This window comes from Nyctibius grandis, chromosome 26 (assembly GCF_013368605.1).
Source record: "Nyctibius grandis isolate bNycGra1 chromosome 26, bNycGra1.pri, whole genome shotgun sequence".
Classification (NCBI taxonomy): Eukaryota; Metazoa; Chordata; class Aves; order Nyctibiiformes; family Nyctibiidae; genus Nyctibius; species Nyctibius grandis.
Window position 1 is genome coordinate 1,827,297 of NC_090683.1, and position 22,253 is coordinate 1,849,549.

The following is a 22,253-nucleotide window of genomic DNA, read 5'->3' on the forward strand; positions in this document are numbered from 1 at the left end:
AGGCCAATGGTGTCCTGGGGTGCATGAGGAAGAGTGTGGCCAGCAGGTCGAGGGAGGTTCTTCTCCCCCTCTACACTGCCCTGGTGAGGCCACACCTGGAGTAACTGTGTCCAGTTCTGGGCCCCCCAGTTCAAGAAAGACAAGGAACTACTGGAGAGAGTCCAGTGGAGGGGTATGGAGATGGTCAGAGGGCTGGAGCATCTCTGCTCCGAGGAGAGGCTGAGGGAGCTGGGGCTGTTCAGCTGGAGAAGAGCAGACTGAGGGGGGATCTTATCAATGCTTACAAATACCTCAGGGGCGGGTGTCAAGGGGATGGGGCCAGACTCTTCTCAGTGGTGCCCAGTGACAGGACAAGGGGCAACGGGCACAAACTGAAACATGGGAAGTTCCATCTGAATATGAGGAAAAACTTCTTGACTTTGAGGGTGCCAGAGCCCTGGCACAGGCTGCCCAGGGAGGGGGGGGAATCTCCTTCTCTGGAGATATTCAAACCCCGCCTGGATGCGACCCTGTGCAACGTGCTCTGGGTGACCCTGCTTGGGCAGGGGTTGGGCTGGATGATCTCCAGAGGTGCCTTCCAACCCCAACCAGTCTGTGATCCTGTGAAAGGACGTAAGCAGCACAGAAATGTAATTAGTGAGGTGAGTTTTACCTCCTCTAACTTCAGATGCCCACCTATGATCTCATTCTCTGCATTTCCTTCTTAGTTAATGGAGCCCAGATGACACGTACCTCCTCCCAGAAAAGCTGCCTACACTCTGCACTCATACAGCAAACTATTTTCTAAACAACTAGTTCAGTCGTAGAAAACCAAACCGCTGACAGCCACATTTAGTCAGATGAATCCCAAACTTGCTGTAAATCAGGCCAGCGGAGAATTACTACACACACAAAAATGACTCTAAATGACTTACTATCATTTAGAGAAGCCACTGGAATCAGTCATTGTGGCAAGTTCTGTGAAAACACCAGCTCAATGCTAAACCTTACTCAAAATGCAAACACTCAGACATTTTTAGAATAGGAAAAGAGTAAAACAAGTGTCATTATTCTGCTGCATGAATCCAGGGTGCTCTTACTTTAAATGATCTATGCAATCCCAGCCATTTCAAATATAATTTCAAAAACATCACTGAGCTGGAAAAATCAGAAGAAAGCAACAGGGAAGGTCAGAAATACAGAATAACTTCCCTTAATAGTCTCTTGGTAAATTATTTGGGGTAAACAGAGATATCTCTAAAAATCATATATGGTGTAGAGGAGATGAGGGGGAAAACTGCTGTTTCTCAAAATAAAAACTAGGCAGCACTACATGAAATTATGAAGCATCAGCTTTAAACTGAACAAAAGGATGTTTGCTTTCACCATGCAGTTCAGCTGGACTCAAGCAAGCACGACACCAAGAATGGCAAAAGCTTAAGAAGGTTCCAAAGCAACAGGACAAGTTAATAGAGGTCAGATCCATCAGCGCTTTTTAGATCTCTCTGTTAAGATCCACGCTCAGGACCCTGAACCACTGACAACTGAGTGGCTGAAAACTCCTCAGAACAGATGGCTACTCTGCAAAAGAGTGCTTTAAATTTTTTAACAGCTCCACCCAAAACACACTGATGTTTTCCCCTGCTTTCCTCAGCAGCTACGCACTTCAACTTGCTACCTTTAAACTTGACCCTCTGGAAAACCAGTTACCGTAAAACAAGCATAATCTCTGCTGTATCAATTACTAAAAGAAAATGAAATGTCAGGAGGCCCTTGTACTTTTTCAAAGTTTCAGGCAACTTGCTCAGCAAACAAGTGGAAAACCTACAAGTCAGAAATGTTTTGCCTCAGGCATTACCACAAAAGCATGAAAAGCCATCAAGCCACATTGAAAAAGCTGCCCTCATCCAACTGCTCTGCGGTGACAACAGACCACAGGGTATCACTGGATTTCTTCTTGCTATTCTGAGCTGTACTGCTAAAATGCCCCCATTTTCAGATTTTTGATCCATCTTCACATTTTTGATCCTTAATTTCTACAGCAGCCATTGCAAAGGCAACGTGCCATGTGTTCAGCCCGTAAAAGATCAGGATTCAAGCTGAACTTCCAAAAATCAGGTGTAATGAGAGTGTAACTACCAAGGTAAGGAAGAACTTGGCTTTTCAACAGCTTAAGATCATTTGGTGTCAGACTCATTACCAGGGCAGTTTTACTCCTAGTTACAGAATCACAGAATCAATCAGGTTGGAAGAGACCTCTGGGATCATCGACACCTGACACCACGTCAACTAGACCAGGGCACTAAGTGCCATGTCCAGGCTTTTCTTAAACCCCTCCAGAGATGGTGACTCCACCACCTCCCTGGGCAGCCCATTCCAATGTCTAATAACCCCTTCTGAAAAGAAATTCTTCCTAATGTCCAACCTGAACCTCCCCTGGCAAAGCTTGAGGCCATGTCCTCTTGTCCTATCACTAGCTGCCCAGGAGAAGAGTTCTTCCATCAACACAGATTAGATACAGGCACATCACTTAAGTCTGGATTCATCCTGCCCATTTTTAGGCAAAGAAAGTGCCCCAGGTCGCAGCCCAAAATCCCTCTTATACCGATGGGGAGATACCCAGTAGAGAGGTGCATGTCTTGCCCCGTTGCCTTTTAGAAGTGGGATAACCCCAGATTTCACCTCTCTACTACAGGGATTTTATCTGAACAAAGGATACGATCATGCAGAGAACGATGGGATTCAAAGATCGAAAGAGGAAGTACTTTTAAACGACTACATTTTCAAGCATTATGAGATTGATTCTTCTAACACAGTGTTCACTTCCCAATGGGCACCACACTATTGCATTGACTGCCGAAGACAAACCAGAACGCAAAAGAATTACACAGACTTTGCTACAAGCAAACGGAGTCTCGACATGTCAGTGGAGTCTCAAATTACAGGATTTCAGCAAATCCAACCAGCCCGAGGCAAGGGGAGTTGAGGGGAGCTTGAACTAGGCTATAACCCAGCCTTGGTGGATACTGAAGTGCCTCTGTCAGTCACCCACCAGCTGTTCACTCAACTTTGGAGCCTTCTATATTTTTATGCATGTGTTTTGGGGTATCAACAATTCTTCACATGTAATGGAAGAAAACACAGTTCCCCAGGTTTACAAGTACAAACGTAACGTCACTGTTGACTGGAGGGGCTTCCAGTTCTCACCAAGTGACATGGAATCAGGAATGCATCTGGGATTATATCAAACAAGGAGAGTATTCCCCTCTTTCCCCCATCAACTTTCATAAATCTGCAAAAGCCTCCAGCGTCCCAGAGAGGAAGGGGGCTGGGGGCCTCTGGGAGCAGTGGAAGGGCATCCACAAGAGTGGTCGAGAGGATCTCGCTAAGCCAGACATTTCACAACACTGCACAGATTGTACGTCCAGCTTAGCGCGGGGATGCTGCGATGGTCTTTCACCCTTTGAGCCAATTGTTAGCTTTTCACAGGAACCAGCAGGGAAGCACATGTGAAACCTCTGTGGGGCTGGTGAGTGTCTCCATGCCTTGTGTGACTCTGCATGTAGATGAAGCAGCTTCGGCTTTCGGAGCTGCTGCTACTTAGTTCTCAGAGAAGTCCTTTTCTCCCGCTTGGCTCCCTGCTGCGACACTCCTTTTCAGTCTTTCTATCCCCCCCCCCCAGTCTCTCCTCCTGCACAACACAGGGAAACTTGATTGAAATAAAGACCCAAGAAAACATGGTTTATTTTCTTCTCTTCAATCCATTTTAGAAAAGCTTTTTAATTGGTTTAAAAAAAAGATGCTAAACAAAATGCAATGTTTTTCAGTCTTCTTGAACTAGCAGTTAATAGACACCACTAAGCATTGCTGAGTGGAACCAGCAAGCATGAGCTGTGACCAGGAATTTAAAGCAAACTCAGAAATGTTTCTAGTTTCTTTCAAGTCTAATGTGTTTACCCTCAAAACTTCTGCAAAGTACAAACAAGCCAGAAAGCCCAGAAAACCAGAAGCTTCAAGTATCTGCCGTTCCCACGCCACATTAAAATAATATAGCCTCAATAGGAAGAGGGGAGGCTGGGAGGCAGCTTTCATAAACCAATTCAACAGAGACATATAACTCAATGCATAATTAATAACATTTCATCCCAGAAATGCTCCTCTTGTACACATAGCCTACAGTAATTGTAGGAAGCTGCTTGTGCATTAAGTATACTCTCTGCAAGTGATGTGACAACACTGTGTGAATACATAATCTGGGCCACAAAGATGGGAGCAGCAGAGCTGCGCTGACAAACGCACCCTCCACCTCCCACTCACTCCTCGCTTGCAGTTTCAACTGCTTCGTCATTCCCATTTCTAAGCTTTTCAAATCAACACTCAATTTTGGGCCCCTCTGGCTAGTGAAATGGTAAAGAGCCTACCTGATAGCCATGGAGAACAGGTATCGCCTCCCCAGCATCTTGCTAACAATTTCTCTCAGCTCAGGGGCCTGCCTGGCATGTCCCAGGACACTCCATTTTTACAAGGAACGAACTGAAACCATGATCCCCATCCCACAGAAATTCACGTTGGTTTGACCTCATGGGGCAGGTTCTTACCACCGATGCTACTCACGTACATTTAAAGCATGTATCTGCATCTCAAATTACAACAAAACCCCCCAAACCAGCCATTACTTCCAAATAAATTGCTCCCCAAGGGAACTAGTCATCTCAGAGGGAACTTTGGAAGGGCGTTGATTAACCAGTAGTATTATCTCCCTCGTGGGTTTCTCACTTGAGTTTAAAAATCCCAAGAGTCTCGATGCCCGAATTCAATCTTCTTCACAGCAGAAAAGGCCTTTTCCTGCACGACTCTACCTCTTACACACTGTTTGGGGTTTTTTTAATGAAAAAAATCCCCACATGCCATGACTATCACAGGGATCTCGCAAGAAACAAAACACACTAGGAAGAAGCCTATCATCAGAACTGCCAAATTAGGTCGGCCCAAAGGGTTCGTCTAACCCAATGTCCTAATTTCCACAGCAGTCAGCAGTGGACACTTAGTAAAAAAGAAAAAAAAAAAAAAACACCACAACACACCATCAATCAAACAGTGACATTTCCTCAGAAAACTCTCTCTCTACCCCTCCAACAATTTATGGCTTAAGTCACCATAATATTGGCTGTCAAGCCAAAGTCTTCCAGCCTCAAGGGCATTTCAAACATTGCAAAGTACAAATCTGGAGCAACATGCATAAACTTGGCAAATATCTGAGAACTTCAAGCCCTGCATCCTGCTTTTAGAGAGACTCGGGTGCCAACAAAAGTGCATCTAAGCAGCAAAATACATTCAGAGGATGAAAGATAAAATGGACAATTTAATATTTCAAGTTCCTTTGAGCAAAATCAAGTCCTGTTTTACCCTATTGATTTATAGGAACAACCACTGCCTGCTACTCTGGAAATACCCAGCAACAGGTCAACGATTACATGAGAAGATGAGGATCAGAAATGGTTGTGCTGTTGCATACAGGCAGCCTTTCTGTTCCAACGTATGGGATAAGAGCCCAAGTTTTATGTTACAGACTTCACGTGGCATGGAAAGCTCACTGGGAAAAATCATGGTTCTGCCAGGTTGACAGTCACAAGGGGAACTTTAGGGCCTCTGGCACTACATATAATACATAAAATAAAAAAATTTAGCTCAAAGTTCTATATTTGAAAGGTCTTTTCACCAAACTCTCTAATGAAAACAATACTCACGCATACGTTACTGTTTCCAGGATATTAAAAATGACAAAAAAATAGAGTTCATCCCAGCTGTGCCTCTCTGCTTTTTCCTGACACCAGCTTTCAAGGTTTTCCTGTTAGCATGTTATTTATTCATGAAGATACTTTCACAACACACAGCAGAATTCCAGTGAACGACAGTAAAAATGGCAAACAAAAAAAGAGTCCCTGCCTGTTTGCCACATTCAGTGCAAGCTTCAGAAACGTTATCACTTGTGATGTTCTTAAATCTCATCAAGCCAGAAAGTGCAAATAGACAGGATCAGCAGGAGATGTAAGATCTTAAGCTTCCCTCACCCATTGTAATTAACACCTGATAATTTCAAGTTAAGAACAAATTAAAAACCCCTGACATTCACAATCATACGTTACTTAGAAATTGATTTCTAAATAAGGAGGGAGAACGTGGTTGAGCCAGGGATTGATTTGGACTAAACAGTTCCTTAGTTAATCAGAAAGCAGAGCTTGCATGTTTAAGTTTTACATTGTGAAGGTTGAACTTGTTTCCTTAGTCAGTATTTCTAGGGCCAACTGCAGAAGATTCAGCCTTAAGTAATTAGATAATTAAAGTTGAATCCTTTGTGGTTATCCTAGAAATGTCTCAATGAATGAACAGCAGCAGGCTAGGATTAACTTGCCTGAATCAGAGACAATAGCACTAATACCACTGGCAGCACAAGCAGCTATCAGCAAGACACAAAGCTCTCCACTGTCAAAATTATTCTAGGAACAGGGCATCTCGCCCCTTGATTACTTTCTTACCTGAGGGGGGGCCTTCTTTAGCAGTACAAGAAGGGCTTGCAACACCAGATTAGAGAACCGTGGTCCAATTGGGACGTAATCTGAAATGAAAAATGCATTTTAATGCCCACTAAGCAGATGCACATTTAAGCCACTTCACTGTATCAAAACCAGTTCAAGGCTGCAGAAGTGAATGGTTCCAGATCATTTCCAGTTTGCATTATTTCAATATTGCAAATATTTCTGCAGAGCAGACACCACAGCTCTCTCTCATCGTCCTAACTCACCTAGAAGTCTCTCAATGTCATCCACGACAACACAGCTGAGTTGGGACTTGTACGCATCATCGAAGATCTGAAAAACAGCAAAATGACTCATTGTTAAATCTCAGCAGCAAAACTACAATAGTCATGATAGGACCTGCTGACGTGTTTTTAGCTAAACACAGCAGTATTTAGAGGAATAAACAGAGAGTGAAAAAGAGAAGTACCAAGAGACTAGACTCTACCTGCATTTAACAAACCACTGCCATCTCAACAAATTCAGAGCTCAGTTTTGTTCATTTACCCCATACACTTCACAAAAAAGCCAGCTGCCCTGCGTTTAACTGTAAGCAATGGACAAAATAGAGCATCATTCCTCTGTTTTTTTTGGAGTTGGGGCAATACTGATAATATAACGATACACACACAAATCCCCCACAATTGTAATGCAATTATGAAGCTTTTTCACCCAGGCTGGATATTGGTTATTTTTCGTAACAGCATACTGCAGGGGGGACAGACCTGCTCACGTACGGATTGAGCCTACGAATCACCCTTCACAGAGCAGCAAACCAGTGTCCTACAAAGCTTTGGATGTCAACAATAAGTAGCACTAAGGACATCTGTGGTACTGCAGACCTACCTCCAGCATACGCTGATTCAGGTGAAGTCCAAAGGGTTCCTGTCTGAATCTAAATTACAAACTGGGCTTCCAGCTATGAGCACACTGCAAACTATGCAATCCTCCAACAAACTGGTCTTGGAGTAACATTTCACTCAGATGCTTCATTCAGTATCATTCAGGTAGAAGAATAAGCACTGGTTTGCTTCAGTAAATGAAATCTCCTTCCTTCCACCTGGCTACTTGAAATGATGTAAGTTGTTCAACTTGTTTGCATTCCCCCTGCTCCCCAAGTTGTTAAAACTCTTGTTCAACTAAACATTACCACCTCAGAACTGTTCCTATTCTTATTCGGGCAGGATCTGTTCTTTCCGAGTGCAACCCTAAGCCCTTCCTGCGTTCACCTTCGCCGAGAGCGCTCCAGACTTGCTCATCTCAGATCAGGTGCTTTGTTCCGCTGTTAGTCATGATTACATATCAGACCTAATTGGGACAGAGCCTTGAAATTTTCCCTGAGTCACTTAGTGTCAGTGCCACAAAAACATTCATTCAACTTTATAAATAAATACCTGCACAGGAATTTAGGACCTACAGAGAGCAGAAAACACAATCAATCACAAGGGTAATTCACTTTTCCATCCACTAGAGAACACAGAATTGGATTGTAATCAAGCAAAAGAGTAGGACACGTAAGTACCTTCTTCATAGCTTGGCACTTGGCCGTTTCAGAAAATCCAATCATCTTATCAGGAGAACAGATCTTGATAAAGGGAAAGTTGGATTCTTCTGCTATTTTTGCTGCTAAAGCAGTCTTCCCACTGTGGGGGGGACCTGAAACAAAGGACAAACAATGAAAAAACAAGGGAGGAAACAGCTCCGGTAAGGCTCAGCATGGATGATATTTTAAGCATGTTTATAATCTCATTCAAAGGTATCTGCATTTTGAAAAGACCTTTTCTTCTCCTTGCAGAAGGAACACACTGACTCCTAGTGCAATCCAACCCTCCAGATGAAGGAAATTAATGCAACTACTTGAGCACGTGCAGACAGATTTGCCATGAAACCAACACAAAAGAGGCCGTTACACATTTTATAGGACTGGCCCCTGCACCAAAATTAGCACGTGTTTGTATTTCAGAGAACATTCTTGAACTATGTTTATGCTCCTCCTAAATATGAATATGTTTGTGGCAAACAAGTCAACAGCATGAATGCCAGGTAGATACTGACAATTTGTTACTTGCCTGAACTCACACCGGAATAATTCAGAGACTGAAGACACATCTTAATCTACACGCCCAATATAAATCACTTTAGAGTACAAGCAGGTATTGCATACAAGTGATATGTTGGCCGCAAGCACACAGAGTTCTTCAGGGGATCTGTTCAAGGTTAATTTCAAAGCTACAGACCGCTAAGAAATACTGGTACTCCACAGTTTTTTGACTTCAGGAAAAGAGGGAAGCCCTAAATTACAAATTCTACTCCAGTATCTGTAACATAGATATTGGAAGTAGTTTCCTAGACTCTTCATAGTCAGTAACAGTCTAGATAGTGGGCAATCCACCTCTGTCTAACAGTAGATACCTCAATGCAGCCAGATGAACTGTTGTTTGAACTCAGCTAATTACACTAATGAGCTCTCCAGTGATTTCAAAGAGAATCTAGACAACTAACTCAGCTAGAGCTGTTCGCACTGTAAAACATCCACATTTTAACTGGGTACATTCACTTCTCCGTTGTTCCAACAAGATTTCTCTTAGGCTGAGAAGCCAGTTTTAATATCTAAAGCAGTTTCACACAAGCAAACTAAAAGAGATCAATTCTATTTTTCCTTCCATGTGTTTCTTTTACGTACAGTTGCAGGATATAACAGATGACCACTTGGGCAACTGATAGGAATAGTTTACAGAAGTCGCTTGGGTTTGTTTAGTATTTTTTTTTTAAATTTACCTTCTAGAAGAACGCTAACCAAAGGCGTGCGGTCACTGTTCTTAGTTTGTTGAACAAGCAGCTCCCCATCATCCAATACCCTTGTTACTGGATCACCCCACTTAATGATACCATTCATGATGTAGCTTGCATAGTCTTCCTGGTTGGTTCCAAATGCCTTTATTAAGAGAGGGAACATTTATTTTACCAAGACATTTTGCATCACATCAGAAAAACATGAAACAATTAAACATCTCCAAAGTGACCAAGATTCTGGAAGATGCTTAAGTGAGACAGTCAGTACTGGAAGACCCATCAGTGACACACAACATTTCAGTTCAAAGGACTGAACACTGTTGGAGACCATGCACATGTAGAAACATCTTTTAATATACCCTAAAAACAAATTCTAATCAGTGCAAGTTGCCAATGCATTCTGAATCCGCGCCATTTAAAGACAGTTCTCAAAAACGAAGCTTAAACCTCCTACCACAGTCCATATTAAAGCTGGCATCCATTAACTGAAGTAGCCTAAAAGGGAGAGTGTAAATACAACAAGGAAAAGAAATTCCAGGTTGCTCTCTTTATTTGTTTTTTGATTCCTGCATGCAACTGAAGGTACAAACCAGAGCCTTAGCACTGCAGGCAGAAGGAGGGTCCCTACTTTCATTCCCACAGGACACAGTATGTCAGCCCATGGTGCACCACTGCATGTCTGATCCCAGAAGGACGTTGCTACCTCATTAAGTGCCTTACTTACTGGTTTGATATCATTCTCCAAAGACGCAAAGAAGTCTCCTCTTGTCACACGCAAGCTCTCTGCCTTCTCCATGTCCACTTCCACTTTGGTGCTGGCCTAATAAAGGCAATAAAAGACACTGAAGTACAGCAGTACCACACACGACCCCTCATCAACTTCCATCCACCCTGTAGTTGGTCTGCTTTAACAAGAAAAATGCTTCTTAACAGGACATTTGTTGGGCATCTGCTGGATACCAGTAGAGCAATCATCATCTTCACAGAGGCACATCCATATGCCAGCCCCACGAAGTCATTAAGTAGCAGTTGTTCCACTTCACTGGGTGGAAAGCTGAAGTGAAGAGTATGGCCATGACCCCACATTTCAGAGAAGCCACTTCAGCTAAGAACAGGATGGAAGCTCTGCACCATCCTTGCTGCTGCTGTGTACCTTGACTACATAACACAAGTGTCAGTGAGGCTCCAACTGGTGCCCAGTGTGGGACTGATCTCACCTAAGTTTAAATTTCTGAAAGTTAGTGGAGTTATGTAGGTTCCCTTTAGAGTAGGGAACTACTCTTTCCACTTAGAGGCTGTAGGAAAAAATTCTTTGTTATGGTCTCTGGGTGCTGGATGGGGAGAGGGTGAAGCCTCCTTCATTGTGTCACTTTTTTCAGAAAGACAAATTAAAATTTGGTTTAACCCAGCTCTGAATCTACCCACACCATCTTCAGCAACTATGCCAAAAATAAGAATTATTCACACACCTCTGTTTCAGGAGGTTTTACTTTTCTATTCAAACCATGCACTTTCCTCTCCGTACAAGAAAGTCTTTAATGGGATTGGTAAATATTAGATTTCCTCCTGCTTTGTCTCTATTTGCTTCAGTCCAGCCAAAGCCATGGATCTTCCCAAGGTAGCGCTATTGGTATTGCTTGGAATAAATACGTTGCTGTTAGCTCAGCTCACGTTGCACTCCTTTCTAAATGAAAAGCATCACCTTTTTCCCTCCTGCCAACCCCAAACCGTCCAGAAACATTTAAAAGCTAATGACAGTAGAGACAGCACTACTGCAATCTTGTTGGAAGCTCAACGTGAGCCAGCCATGTGCACTGGCAGCCCAGAAAGCCAACCCTATCCTGGGCTGCATCCCCAGCAGCGTGGCCAGCAGGGCGAGGGAGGGGATTCTGCCCCTCTGCTCCGCTCTCCTGAGACCCCCCCTGCAGTGCTGCGTCCAGCTCTGGGGTCCCCAACAGAAGGACACGGAGCTGTTGGAGCGAGTCCAGAGGAGGCCACGGAGATGCTCAGAGGGCTGGAGCACCTCTGCTCTGGAGACAGGCTGAGAGAGTTGGGGCTGTTCAGCCTGGAGAAGAGAAGGCTCCAGGGAGACCTTCTAGCACCTTCCAGTACCTGAAGGGGCTACAGGAAAGCTGGAGAGGGGCTTTTGACAAGGGCATGGAGTGACAGGACAAGGGGGAACGGTTTTAAACTGAAAGAGGGGAGATTGAGATGAGATATTAGGAAGAAATTCTTTGCTGTGAGGGTGGTGAGACACTGGCCCAGGTTGCCCAGAGGAGCTGTGGCTGCCCCTCCCTGGCAGTGTTCAAGGCCAGGTTGGATGGGGCTTGGAGCGACCTGGTGTGGTGGAAGGTGTCCCTGCCCGTGGCAGGGGGGTTGGAACTAGATGGTCTTTAAGGTCCCTTCCAACCCAAACCAGTCTGGGATTCTATGAATCTTCTCTTGTAAATCATTTCCCAATCACAACTGGAGGTACCACTAGGAGGTGGCCCAAAGCTGCTCACACCAGAGCCAGAAGAGGTTTTTAATTCTTGAAAACAACTTTAGAGGAGCCTTTAAAGCTGAGGACTTTATTCAGATGGCTGTGGACTTTACAGACAGCTGTAGATGTGTTACTGAGTATGGCTGCAGCTCTGCAGCACGGAGCGGCTCCATTTACTAGGATTATTTGTAGATGTGTAAGTGTATCGATTGCCTTGGGCAGCAATCAGGAATTAAATGGATTTGAAACAACTTTTCCACTCAACGGCATTCAAACACTGGCTATTACATACTAATCCTACGGGTGCAGTCTGCTGAGGATCCCGAGTGGAGTTAGAGATATCAGAAAAAGGATTAGTCACAAGAGGGGGCAGAAGTTGATCTGTAAAAAGCAATTCCTCTGACTGTTAAGTGGTAAGGCAGAAACCTATTTTTAAGTAGCATAGAGATGAGGCAAAAGTTCTTCATTCTTTTCCACCAAAGTGCAGCCTTGAAAGGCTTTTGATAATTTCTGAATTTCTCAATTATCCCACAACAAATTTCTCTAGATTCCAAAACGAGTATAATTTTCTTTCAAAGTTACCCAAGTCTTAGAACACCACCTGCTTCTACCCGAGAGTATAACGACCCTACGTGATCTGATAGCTCAAGGGGTAAAAATCTGGGATTTCAAGGAGTTTCTTGGAAGGCACAGCAATCTCTATCACCTTTGCTTAAGACTAAGGTGATGGACGAGTCAAATAACTTCGACCCTCAAAGAGGTGTGTCAGAGACATTCTCTTCTAACTAGGATGACCTACAAGAACAAGGAGTAGTGCACCTGAGCACAGGAAGATAAAAAAATCATAATAAACACAATGACATTACGCTTGTAGAGTAGCAAATGCAGCCTCTAAACAGCAACCTCAGGAATGCAGACTGGCCAATAGCACCGTGCCAAACAAACTATAACCAGAGGATGGCTGAAATAATATATCACAGAAACATACAATCACAGACTGGTTTGGGTTGGAAGGGACCTTAAAGACCATCTCGTTCCAACCCCCTGCCATGGGCAGGGACACCTTCCACCAGACCAGGTTGCTCCAAGCCCCATCCAACCTGGCCTTGAACACTGCCAGGGAGGGGGCAGCCACAGCTTCTCTGGGCAACCTGGTCTCACCACCCTCACAGCAAAGAATTTCTTCCTAATATCTAATCTCTTTCAGTTTAAATCCGTCAAGTCCCTTCTCACAAAAACTCCCACCAAGCAGCAATACAGGATGCTAAAGATATCAAACTAGTGCATCTTTAGTACAGGTTGATCACTCTTCTACTCTGCAGAGAGAAGTGAAGGTACTTGAAACACTATTAATATATTCCTGAAGTTGTCTGTACACTTAAAACCAAGGGGGTTTCTTTCTTTCCTAGCCTTATAATGAGTTACACATTTTCATTTTTAACACACACACATTGAGAGATTATCAGCAGAGTTTAAATGATTCAGAAGAATAATGCCCCTTGATTTTTAATTTGTGCTTTAGCTTCTCGTAGGTGCTTCTGAAAACTAGGTCAGGCCTATGATGTATATTTTAAACTTTGCAGTACTCGTAGGAGAGAATTAAATACCTTAGTGCATCATTTGGCTGAAGACATCTTCAGAATAAATAATAAGATTATCCAAAAATACTACGTCAAAGTGTTTGAAAAGGAAAACAAAGCGTGGCTGCTTCACATTTGGAAGACACACATGTATTATTAAGATGTCAATCACATACCAACCTAAAGGAGGGCACTGCTCTTTTACATTTATGCATTGCTATTTTCTCTTCTCCTGCTGTGACATTTTGGCACAACAGGGAATATACCAAAACACTCATGGTCCCTAAACTCACCCAAAATTCAAGCATTGAAAACACATCAACTATAAGGAAATTAATTATTTAAGGAAAATGTTTTGCTTGCAAAGGGATGAAAACACTTCCAGAGGTGCTGATTTTTTTTTTTTTTTTTTTTTTTGAGACAGAACACAAGAAAATTTGAAACTGTTCATGTTTGTGGTTTTTTGCCTCAGGAAACAATCAATAATTTTTCAAGTATTCCGGCTATACAAGACAAATTAGCAGAAAGAGCCATTTTTCCTTTAGAAAGGGTGCTCCCAAGAGATACCAACGTCTAAGCAACCAAATGACATCTCTTGCTTAAACAAAAGCATGATTTGCTTTCCTTATATTCGAGGCTGAACAGACTTTTTACTTAAAAATACACCAGTGCTGTGGAACTGATGTCAAAGGCTTTTCTCTGCAGTCATTCACCCCAATTCTTGGCCACCAGAGCAAAGGGGCTGCGTCTTTCAGCCTCCTTCTTCACGAACTAATCATCTCATATTTCAACACCATCGAATACTGTGTTTTGCATCTGGATTAATATAACCTGACATTTCACGGCCCTTAACTCCTTGTTAGTTAAAGATACACTAACCTCCCACAATCAGCAACCACTGGGAAAGCAAGGCAATGTTCCTCTAGAACGGAGGGAGCTGAGAACATTACAAGTCTCTATGCACACTGAGATGATCAAGTGAGTTCCTTATTTGAAATGGAAGATATTATAAAAGCCCCTTCTGAATTCGACCAAGATTTTAGCATCAGCAACATCTTGGAGCAGAAGATTCCTTCTACAGCTTAAATAACTTCACACAATGCCCATCTCCTTTGCTTTGAGCGTGGTCCTGCTGGTATCGTTTGCTGTTCTCTCAGTTCTTGTATTAGGAAAGAGTGAACAATCATTCCCCATGCACTGATTCCAATCCACTCATGATTTCACATACTTTTCATAACCCTTCACCATATTTTTTTCAGGCTGACAAATCCTAATCTAACCATTCTTCCAATGAAAACCCTCTGACCTTCCCTACTGCCTTCCCACATCCTAGTCCTACCATAACCTTTTCAAGGTGGGTGTCCCAGGACTGCACAGATTCAAACACACCAGCAATTTTATCCATGACATAATCACTTTTGCTCTTTATACTTCTCCTAGTAAATTCTAATGTTGCATTTGCTTTTCTCACTGATAAGGACTGAGCTGGTATTTCAAGATCATTATAACTCCAAGAACTTGACCGCAGGTAATGGTCAGGTCAGTCCCTATCACTGCCTACACTTTTTTGAATTTTCTCTCCTGAGTATACACTTCAATTCACTGACTACATCTTGTGCACTCACATTATTTCAAATGCTTTCTGCAGTTTTCCATAGGTTGCCTTCATCTTTATGGCCACAGAACAGCTACGAGCTTGTAACCTCGCTCTTCCCCCCTCTTTACAGATCATTTATGAATGTATTGAGGTGCACAGGTTCCAGCAGACATCCCTCCCATGCAACTGGCTGTTCTCACTTCCACCTCTTGTCTCCTGGGTCCAATTCATAAACTGAGGTCAAAACTTTCTCTTCAGTTTTTATCAAAACACACTGACAAACAATCACTTTCCATTCCCACTGAGCTACGCAAGAGCCACTCGGATATCAGGAGATGAAAGAGGTAATGTAAAAGCATGTAAAAGCATAGTGAAAAGGTGGTGTCCACATGAATGTCCTCTCCCAAGGTACACTGAGATGCCATCACCCATTTGGAAGTAAACATGCAAGAAAAGACTCCAAACATAATTATTTTCCTTTTTTTTTGCCCCAGTGAGAGATGACAGGACTGACCTTAATGTGTCTGTTCATAGCAGTAGACTGAGCAGCTCGAACTAAACCTTCTAATTCAGCACCACTGAAGTTTTTAGTCTCAACTGCCAGTTCTCCGATGTCCACATCTTCAGCCAGCAGCTGGTGTTCCCGCATCCGTACCGTGTGGATATGAAGGATCTGAAATCGACCTTTCTCATCCGGCAAGCCTGAGGTTTTAAACAGAACACAGGTCATTCCGTGCCTCGGCACAGCAACTGCAGCAAAGCCTTCCCCTCTTCTCAATGGTCCTGCCTCCAAAGGTTCTTTCTCACCATGAGCAATTCATTCTTACAAATATAATATTCAACAATGCTTTTTGTTTGAGAACATTCAATTACACTAATTGCCTTCAGCAAATTGATTAGCATCACCACCAAACTAGAGAGAAAAAGTGTTATGTTTAGTTTCTTTCTTCAGGGTTCCTCCAAGTTGGTTGCTCTCAGACTTCCATACCAGGAATTCACCTTACACAAAGGCAATCTGGTCAGTCCCTTGGCGTCCCTAAACCCAATTCCTACCTTGTAATTATCACAGAATCATAGAATAGTTTGGGTTGGAAGGGAACTTTAAAGATCTAGTCCACCCCCATGCCATGGGCAGGGACATCTGTCACTAGACCAGGTTGCTCCAAGCCCCATCCAACCTGGCCATGAACACTGACAGGGAGGGGGCAGCCACAGCTTCTCTGGGCAACCTGGGCCAGGGTCTCACCACCCCCGTGGTAAAACATTTCTTCCTTATATCCAATCTAACCCTGTCCTCTGTCAGTGTAAAACCATTGCCCCATGGCCTGTCATACAGGCCCTGGTAAAAAGTCTCTCTCCAGCTTTCTTATAAAGCCCCCTTTAAGTACTGAATGGCCGCAATGAAGTGTCCCCAGAGCCTTCTCTTCTTCAGGTTGAACCACCCCAACTCTCTCAGACTTTCTCCATAGGAGAGGTGTCCCAGTCCTCTGACCATTTCCATGCCCACCTCAGGACCCACTCCAGAGTGTGTACATTTTCTTTAATCTTCCTTTTCTGACCAATGCACCTTTAGAAGCCCTTCTTATTATTCATCACATCCCTTGCCAGATTCAGCTCCAACTGTGCCTTCGCTTTTCCTGATCCTATCCCTACACATCCAGGCAGTGCCCCTATATTCTTCCCAGGACACATGTCCCTGGTTCCACTGCCTGTGCATTTCCTTCTCACCCTTCAGTTTGACCAGGAGGTCCTTACTGAGCCACGCTGGTCTCCTGCCTTCCTTGTCCAATTTCTTACACATGGGAATCAAGAGCTCTTGTGTGCTAAGAAAAATGTCCTTCGAGAGCTGCCAGCCCTGTTCTGCTCCTTTATCCCTGAGGGCTTACTTAATCCACTGAGAGCTCGCTCTCCTAAAATTCAGGGTCTTTACTTGTCACCTTGCCCATACCATTCTCATACAATGTTCATTTTCTTCAGTTGAGGTGATAGTTTCCCAGTTTGCACCTTAGGAAGTCCCTTTAAAATATAATGGAAGATACAGAAAAGCCTTCTTGTAAGAGAGCATAACAAGTCAGTCTGGCACATCATCATCTTGGTAAAACCACACTGTTCTTTAGCTCAGTTTCCAACCTACCTTCACAGCCTTTATTACAAGGATCTGATAATTTGCACTGATTAGTATTTGTGCTGAGGGTATGTGAAAAGACATTTTAAAACGTGCATAGTCCCCAGCAGCATTCAGTCCTTATCATCTGATAATTTATTCTAGGGATGTCTTGCTCAGTCCCTGGAATTTATTTAATTTAATTAACTTTTGTCAACTAAAGATGCAAGTACTACACCTGCAATACAATCGATCTCACCTGGACTTACTCATAACAGTTGCTATGAGGCATTTGGTTTCAAATATGAGATCGTTCAAAGGCAGCTGTCATTGTGGCTACACTTCTTTGTCCTGAAAACACACTCTATTGAGTCTCCCCTTCGATTCCTTGTACCTGTGTTAGTTTGTAAAGACTCTATCTGGGTACAGTTTTTACCAATGCTAATTCTCTCTCATTACTATTTGTCAGCCTGACTTCTAACAGTTCTCTACGTACTCCTATACACTTCTTTTCCCAATTTGCCTTTTTTGTGTATTGTGCCAGGAATAGGTACAAGCCTCTCTCAATATTTCTTCCTGCACCTAACTAATGTATTAGTCTCTTAAGTCTCCAGCATATTTGAAACCATCCATGCTGCCTGTGCTCCACAGCTACTGCTCTGGTTACATCTCTAGTCCTCACATCTTGCATGAGCTACATGCACAGTAATGCCTGATATAAACTGTTTCCTACCGTACCCAAGGACAGCTTTAGCTCTGGAGCAACAGCTCACTGCCCAGGTTACCTCTGCGGCTGCCTCAGCAGTCACCAGCTTCCCTTCCTCATTCCTGCTTTTGCCTAAAACCTTCCATTTTCAGCTATCACAACAACTCTTTCCTGTTTCTGGCTCTTTCAGAGGGTGACGTTACCCTTTAAGGATAAGAGAAAAAATCCCCAGCAAGCTCTTAAGATTACATCGACAGATCAGATTTCAAGAGTTTCCCCCCAGTTCAGACCAGCACAGACATTTGCAAGTGTGCTGCCACTCTAGTATTATACCATATGATTTTTTAGGGTGATATGGACATTTTCATCTCATTTTCTGCAACTGAAAGGAAACAGACCTAATACTCATGGCCTCACCTGTTCCTTTTTTTTATGACTCACTACAGTTTGAGAATTTTTACCTTTACAATGGTCGGTGGCCAGCTCAGAGCATAGAAAATATTCTGTGACATTTCTAAGTCTGTGGAAGGTTAGGGGAAAAGGTTTTATGAGCTCTTCCAAACTACACATCTGAAACTGCATTGCCAATCTTTAAATTAAACACGGATCTCAACCAATTGGAGTTTCTCACCACAAGACAAGATCACCCTTTAGACTCCACCATGATCTTTACTGATCCAACTTCTGAACTCAAATGCAAAGTCAGAGACTTGTTTTCATTAATCTAAGAGGATCTGGCCTTAATTTCTTAATAAATCCTACATTATCAGATATTCCATTATTTAATCTGGTGTCAGGCAGATGTGTACAATTACAAAAGTCCCTTTTAAGTGACTGACAGCGTTCTTGTTCAGCTCACTAGAATAAATGGCTAACAGAGCTCTTTGGCCCACTTTTAGCTCTGTTGATGCAAGCAATCCAGACCTGCTGATTTCAGAAACCAATAGCCAGTGCTATTTAACATTTGCAATTCCTGCAGTGAAAGTCACCGTTGTCACTTCAAGCAAATAAAATGATCTGCACTTCCTCCAAGAGCTGCTCACACACTGTACTTACCTGCCCTACAAGTTCAACAGTTGTGTAATTTCCACCTAGGAATGATCTGGTGCCATTACTTGGCTCCTTTCATTCATGCAAGAGATTCGGGGTCCTGCTTACCCATACCTATCCATTCTGCTGGACAGAAACTGATATCATGTCAATGGCTTATCAGTAGGCAAGTCTAAAATGGCATTTTAATTGGCTGATTAAATTTACAAGTAATATTATGGAGGGAGGTACATGAAGTTCATCCAGCCGGTCTAGGGAAGTGATCGTCCCTCTGTACTCGACCTGGTGAGGCCGCACCTTGAATCCTGTGTCCAGTTCTGGGCCCCACACTTCAAGAAAGATGTTGAGTTGTTGGAGCGAGTCCAGAGGAGGGCGACCAAGCTGGTGAAGGGTCTGGAGGGTCTGACCTATGAGGAACGGCTGAGGGAGCTGGGGGTGTTTAGCCTGGAGAAGAGGAGGCTCAGAGGTGACCTTAGTGCAGTCTACAACTACCTGAAGGGAGGTTGTAGTGAAGTGGGAGTTGGCCTCTTCTCCCAGGCAACTAGCGATAGGACAAGAGGACACAGCCTCAAGCTTCACCAGGGGAGGTTCAGGTTGGACATTAGGAAGAATTTCTTCTCAGAAAGGGTTATTAGACATTGGAAGGGGCTGCCCAGGGAGGTGGTGGAGTCACCATCTCTGGAGGGGTTTAAGAAAAGACTGGACATGGCACTTAGTGCCCTGGTCTAGTTGACAGGGTGGTGTCAGGGCAATGGTTGGACTCGATGATACCAGAGGGCTCTTCCAACCTGATTGATTCTGTGATTCTGTGAAGTTTAGCACCTATGCCATCCTGGTGGTTCACACTGTGATATACACTTGCTTTACTATTGTAAGTACATGTGAGCTTATATATTGCAATATGTTGGCTTGCTTACCAATCTCCATTTTCACCTCCAGTCTCCCCGGTCTCAGCAGAGCCTCATCAATCAGGTCAGGTCTGTTGGTCATTCCTAAATTCAAAGTCAAAAACAAAATAAGCATTATTTGATCTTGCTAAGTGGGTCTCCAACTCCTCAATACAGCCCACAGAGCTAAGAAGATAACTCAGAGAGTCTCAAGAAAACAGACAAAAGATACCCATCTCCAGAAATATTGGAAAAGTAATGCCCTGAAGTATCATAGAATGGTTTGGGTTGGAAGGGACCTTAAAGATCATCTAGTTCCAACCCCCCTGCCATGGGCAGGGGCACCTTCCACCAGACCAGGTTACTCCAAGTCCGATCCAACCTGGCCTTGAACACTGCCAGGGAGGGGGCAGCCACAGCTTCTCTGGGCAACCTGGGCCAGGCTCTCACCACCCTCACAGCAAAGAATTTCTTCACAATATCTCATCTCAATCTCCCCTCTTTCAGTTTAAAACCATTGCCCCTCGTCCTGTCACTACATGCCCTTGTAGGAGTCAGGGCAATAGGGATCAAACCTGTATCTCTGACTGTATCTGCAGGGCTCCTGGCATCAGAACAACTAGACAACACAGCTAGAGAAGCCCAACTCCTTCATATGCCGATACACCCATACAGATCATTCCTTCCAAGTTTTCATAAACTGTGAAACATTTGTTATCAAAAGCTAAAGGAGGAAATTATTGAAAGCAGCAATATCAGCCGATTACAGCACCATCTCCCTTTACATCTGCTACTGATGCTTGTTAAACAGCAGTCATTCAGTCTGGGTTAGTCCAAACAGATCCCAAACCAGTAATGATAACTTAGTTGACCTACAGCAAGCAAAACACGAGCATTTTCAACCAGACCCCATAACAGAGAAAGCAAGCATCGTCATACCAATCACTAGGATGTTATTGAGCTGCTCTACTCCATCAATTTTAGACAGCAACTGGTTTACGACGGTATCATGGACTCCGGTGCTACCCGCCATGCTTCCTCTCTGCTTGCAGATTGCATCAATCTCATCAAAAATGATGATATGCACACCGCTGTTCGCTCCAAGCTATTGGAGAGAAAAACATGTCAGGAATGCCACATGTCATCAGTGAAAGCAACCCAAACAGAACAGTAACTTCTCAACAAGCTCAGCCACAGGGATACAGAACATTGATACCTCCAAGTGTTTTTAGTATCCCATGTTCTGTATGTCTCAGATCCCTTCCCAGAATAACATCTTGCCGCCCTCCAAAATGGGGTGGTTGGTGGGCTTTGCCCAAACACAGGATTTCACAGCTGACATTGGGAAGAGAAGCGGTGTTTCAAGGCAGAGGACTAGGCTGAAGAAGAAAAGCACAAGCCCAAAGCTGGAACACGCAGCTCAGACAAAGGGTCACAGTACTCAGTATCTGGGACAGCCCTCCGAAAGGGAGACAGAGAACAAAGCACATCTGTGGAGGGATGCACCCAGTGTGGGAAATACCCCGGGTTGTACTACAGTTAGTAAATATACAGCTTGCCAGAGTAGCTTTGTTCTTAACATTTCTAAGGAGTCCATTCGTTCCGTGCAAATCAGGGACAGAACTGCTTATTTCCAGGTTCACTCAAAGGTGACGCAGTTGCAGCTGGTAAGAGAACAGGATACTTTTTGTGACCGTATGATGAAGCTTTTTCCCTTCAAATTCCACCTCTACAACATCTTTTGTGGCCAGGGGAGACCATGTTAACACCAGGTAAATGTGCTGTCACTGGCAATCTGCCCCAGACACAAGTCATTACAATACCAACCTTTTCGAGCCCTTTTTAATCTCGCAACTTGTCATCAGGACCATCCCCTCCAGCCAATATAAAGTCTATTTTAACAGGTGTGTTATTGCAAAGGGAAAGCAGCTCACAGCTCTCAGTTATATTGCAACAACCAGAGAGGAGGAGATTGTTTACATCTGTACGGGTTACCACGCAAAGCTGACTTATTGATTAATAAATCTTTTGCAGAAGAAAATTAAATGATTTCAAGCCACTAGCAAAATCTGCAGCCTTGTTAGGCATAAATAAAATTAAGGGATACAATGTCCTTTGCTAATGTCTTCTGAGAAGCCTTCCCTATATTTAATTGTGACTTGCCTGAAGTTGTGTTTTCTTTACCAGAAAATCTTATCAAGATTAAGTCATCCACAGCAGAGAAAAATTACCACAGCACACATGAAATAAGTACTTACACCTTCAAACTAAAGATTGGGCTTTCGATAGCCAGCTAAAGCAATGGATAAAAAAACAAGTTTGGAAAAAAACAGAATCTTTATCTGCACTTCCAGTTTCAAAGATCTCTATTTTCTAGTTTCGAGACACTATTCTCATCCATTAGTTTTCTGCTGAGGCAAATTAACGATGTATCGATTGTAACACCTCAAGGATTACAATATACTTACACTGATAAGCCTGGAACCCAAAAAGCTGAAAC

General features: G+C 43.4%; 1 protein-coding gene across 1 annotated transcript in view; it reads right to left on the reverse strand.

The window, feature by feature from the left end:
- The window catches only part of NSF (N-ethylmaleimide sensitive factor, vesicle fusing ATPase), an 84,734-nt gene that overhangs the window by 12,737 nt on the left and 49,744 nt on the right, over positions 1–22,253 (reverse strand). Inside the window, exons 10-17 of the mRNA XM_068418540.1 lie at positions 20,693–20,858; positions 19,784–19,858; positions 15,521–15,708; positions 10,072–10,167; positions 9,333–9,489; positions 8,077–8,210; positions 6,782–6,848; positions 6,516–6,595 (exon numbers count right to left, since the gene is read on the reverse strand). Of these exons, the coding sequence (XP_068274641.1) occupies positions 6,516–6,595; positions 6,782–6,848; positions 8,077–8,210; positions 9,333–9,489; positions 10,072–10,167; positions 15,521–15,708; positions 19,784–19,858; positions 20,693–20,858 (963 nt within the window). The remainder of the gene's footprint in view (positions 1–6,515; positions 6,596–6,781; positions 6,849–8,076; positions 8,211–9,332; positions 9,490–10,071; positions 10,168–15,520; positions 15,709–19,783; positions 19,859–20,692; positions 20,859–22,253) is intronic.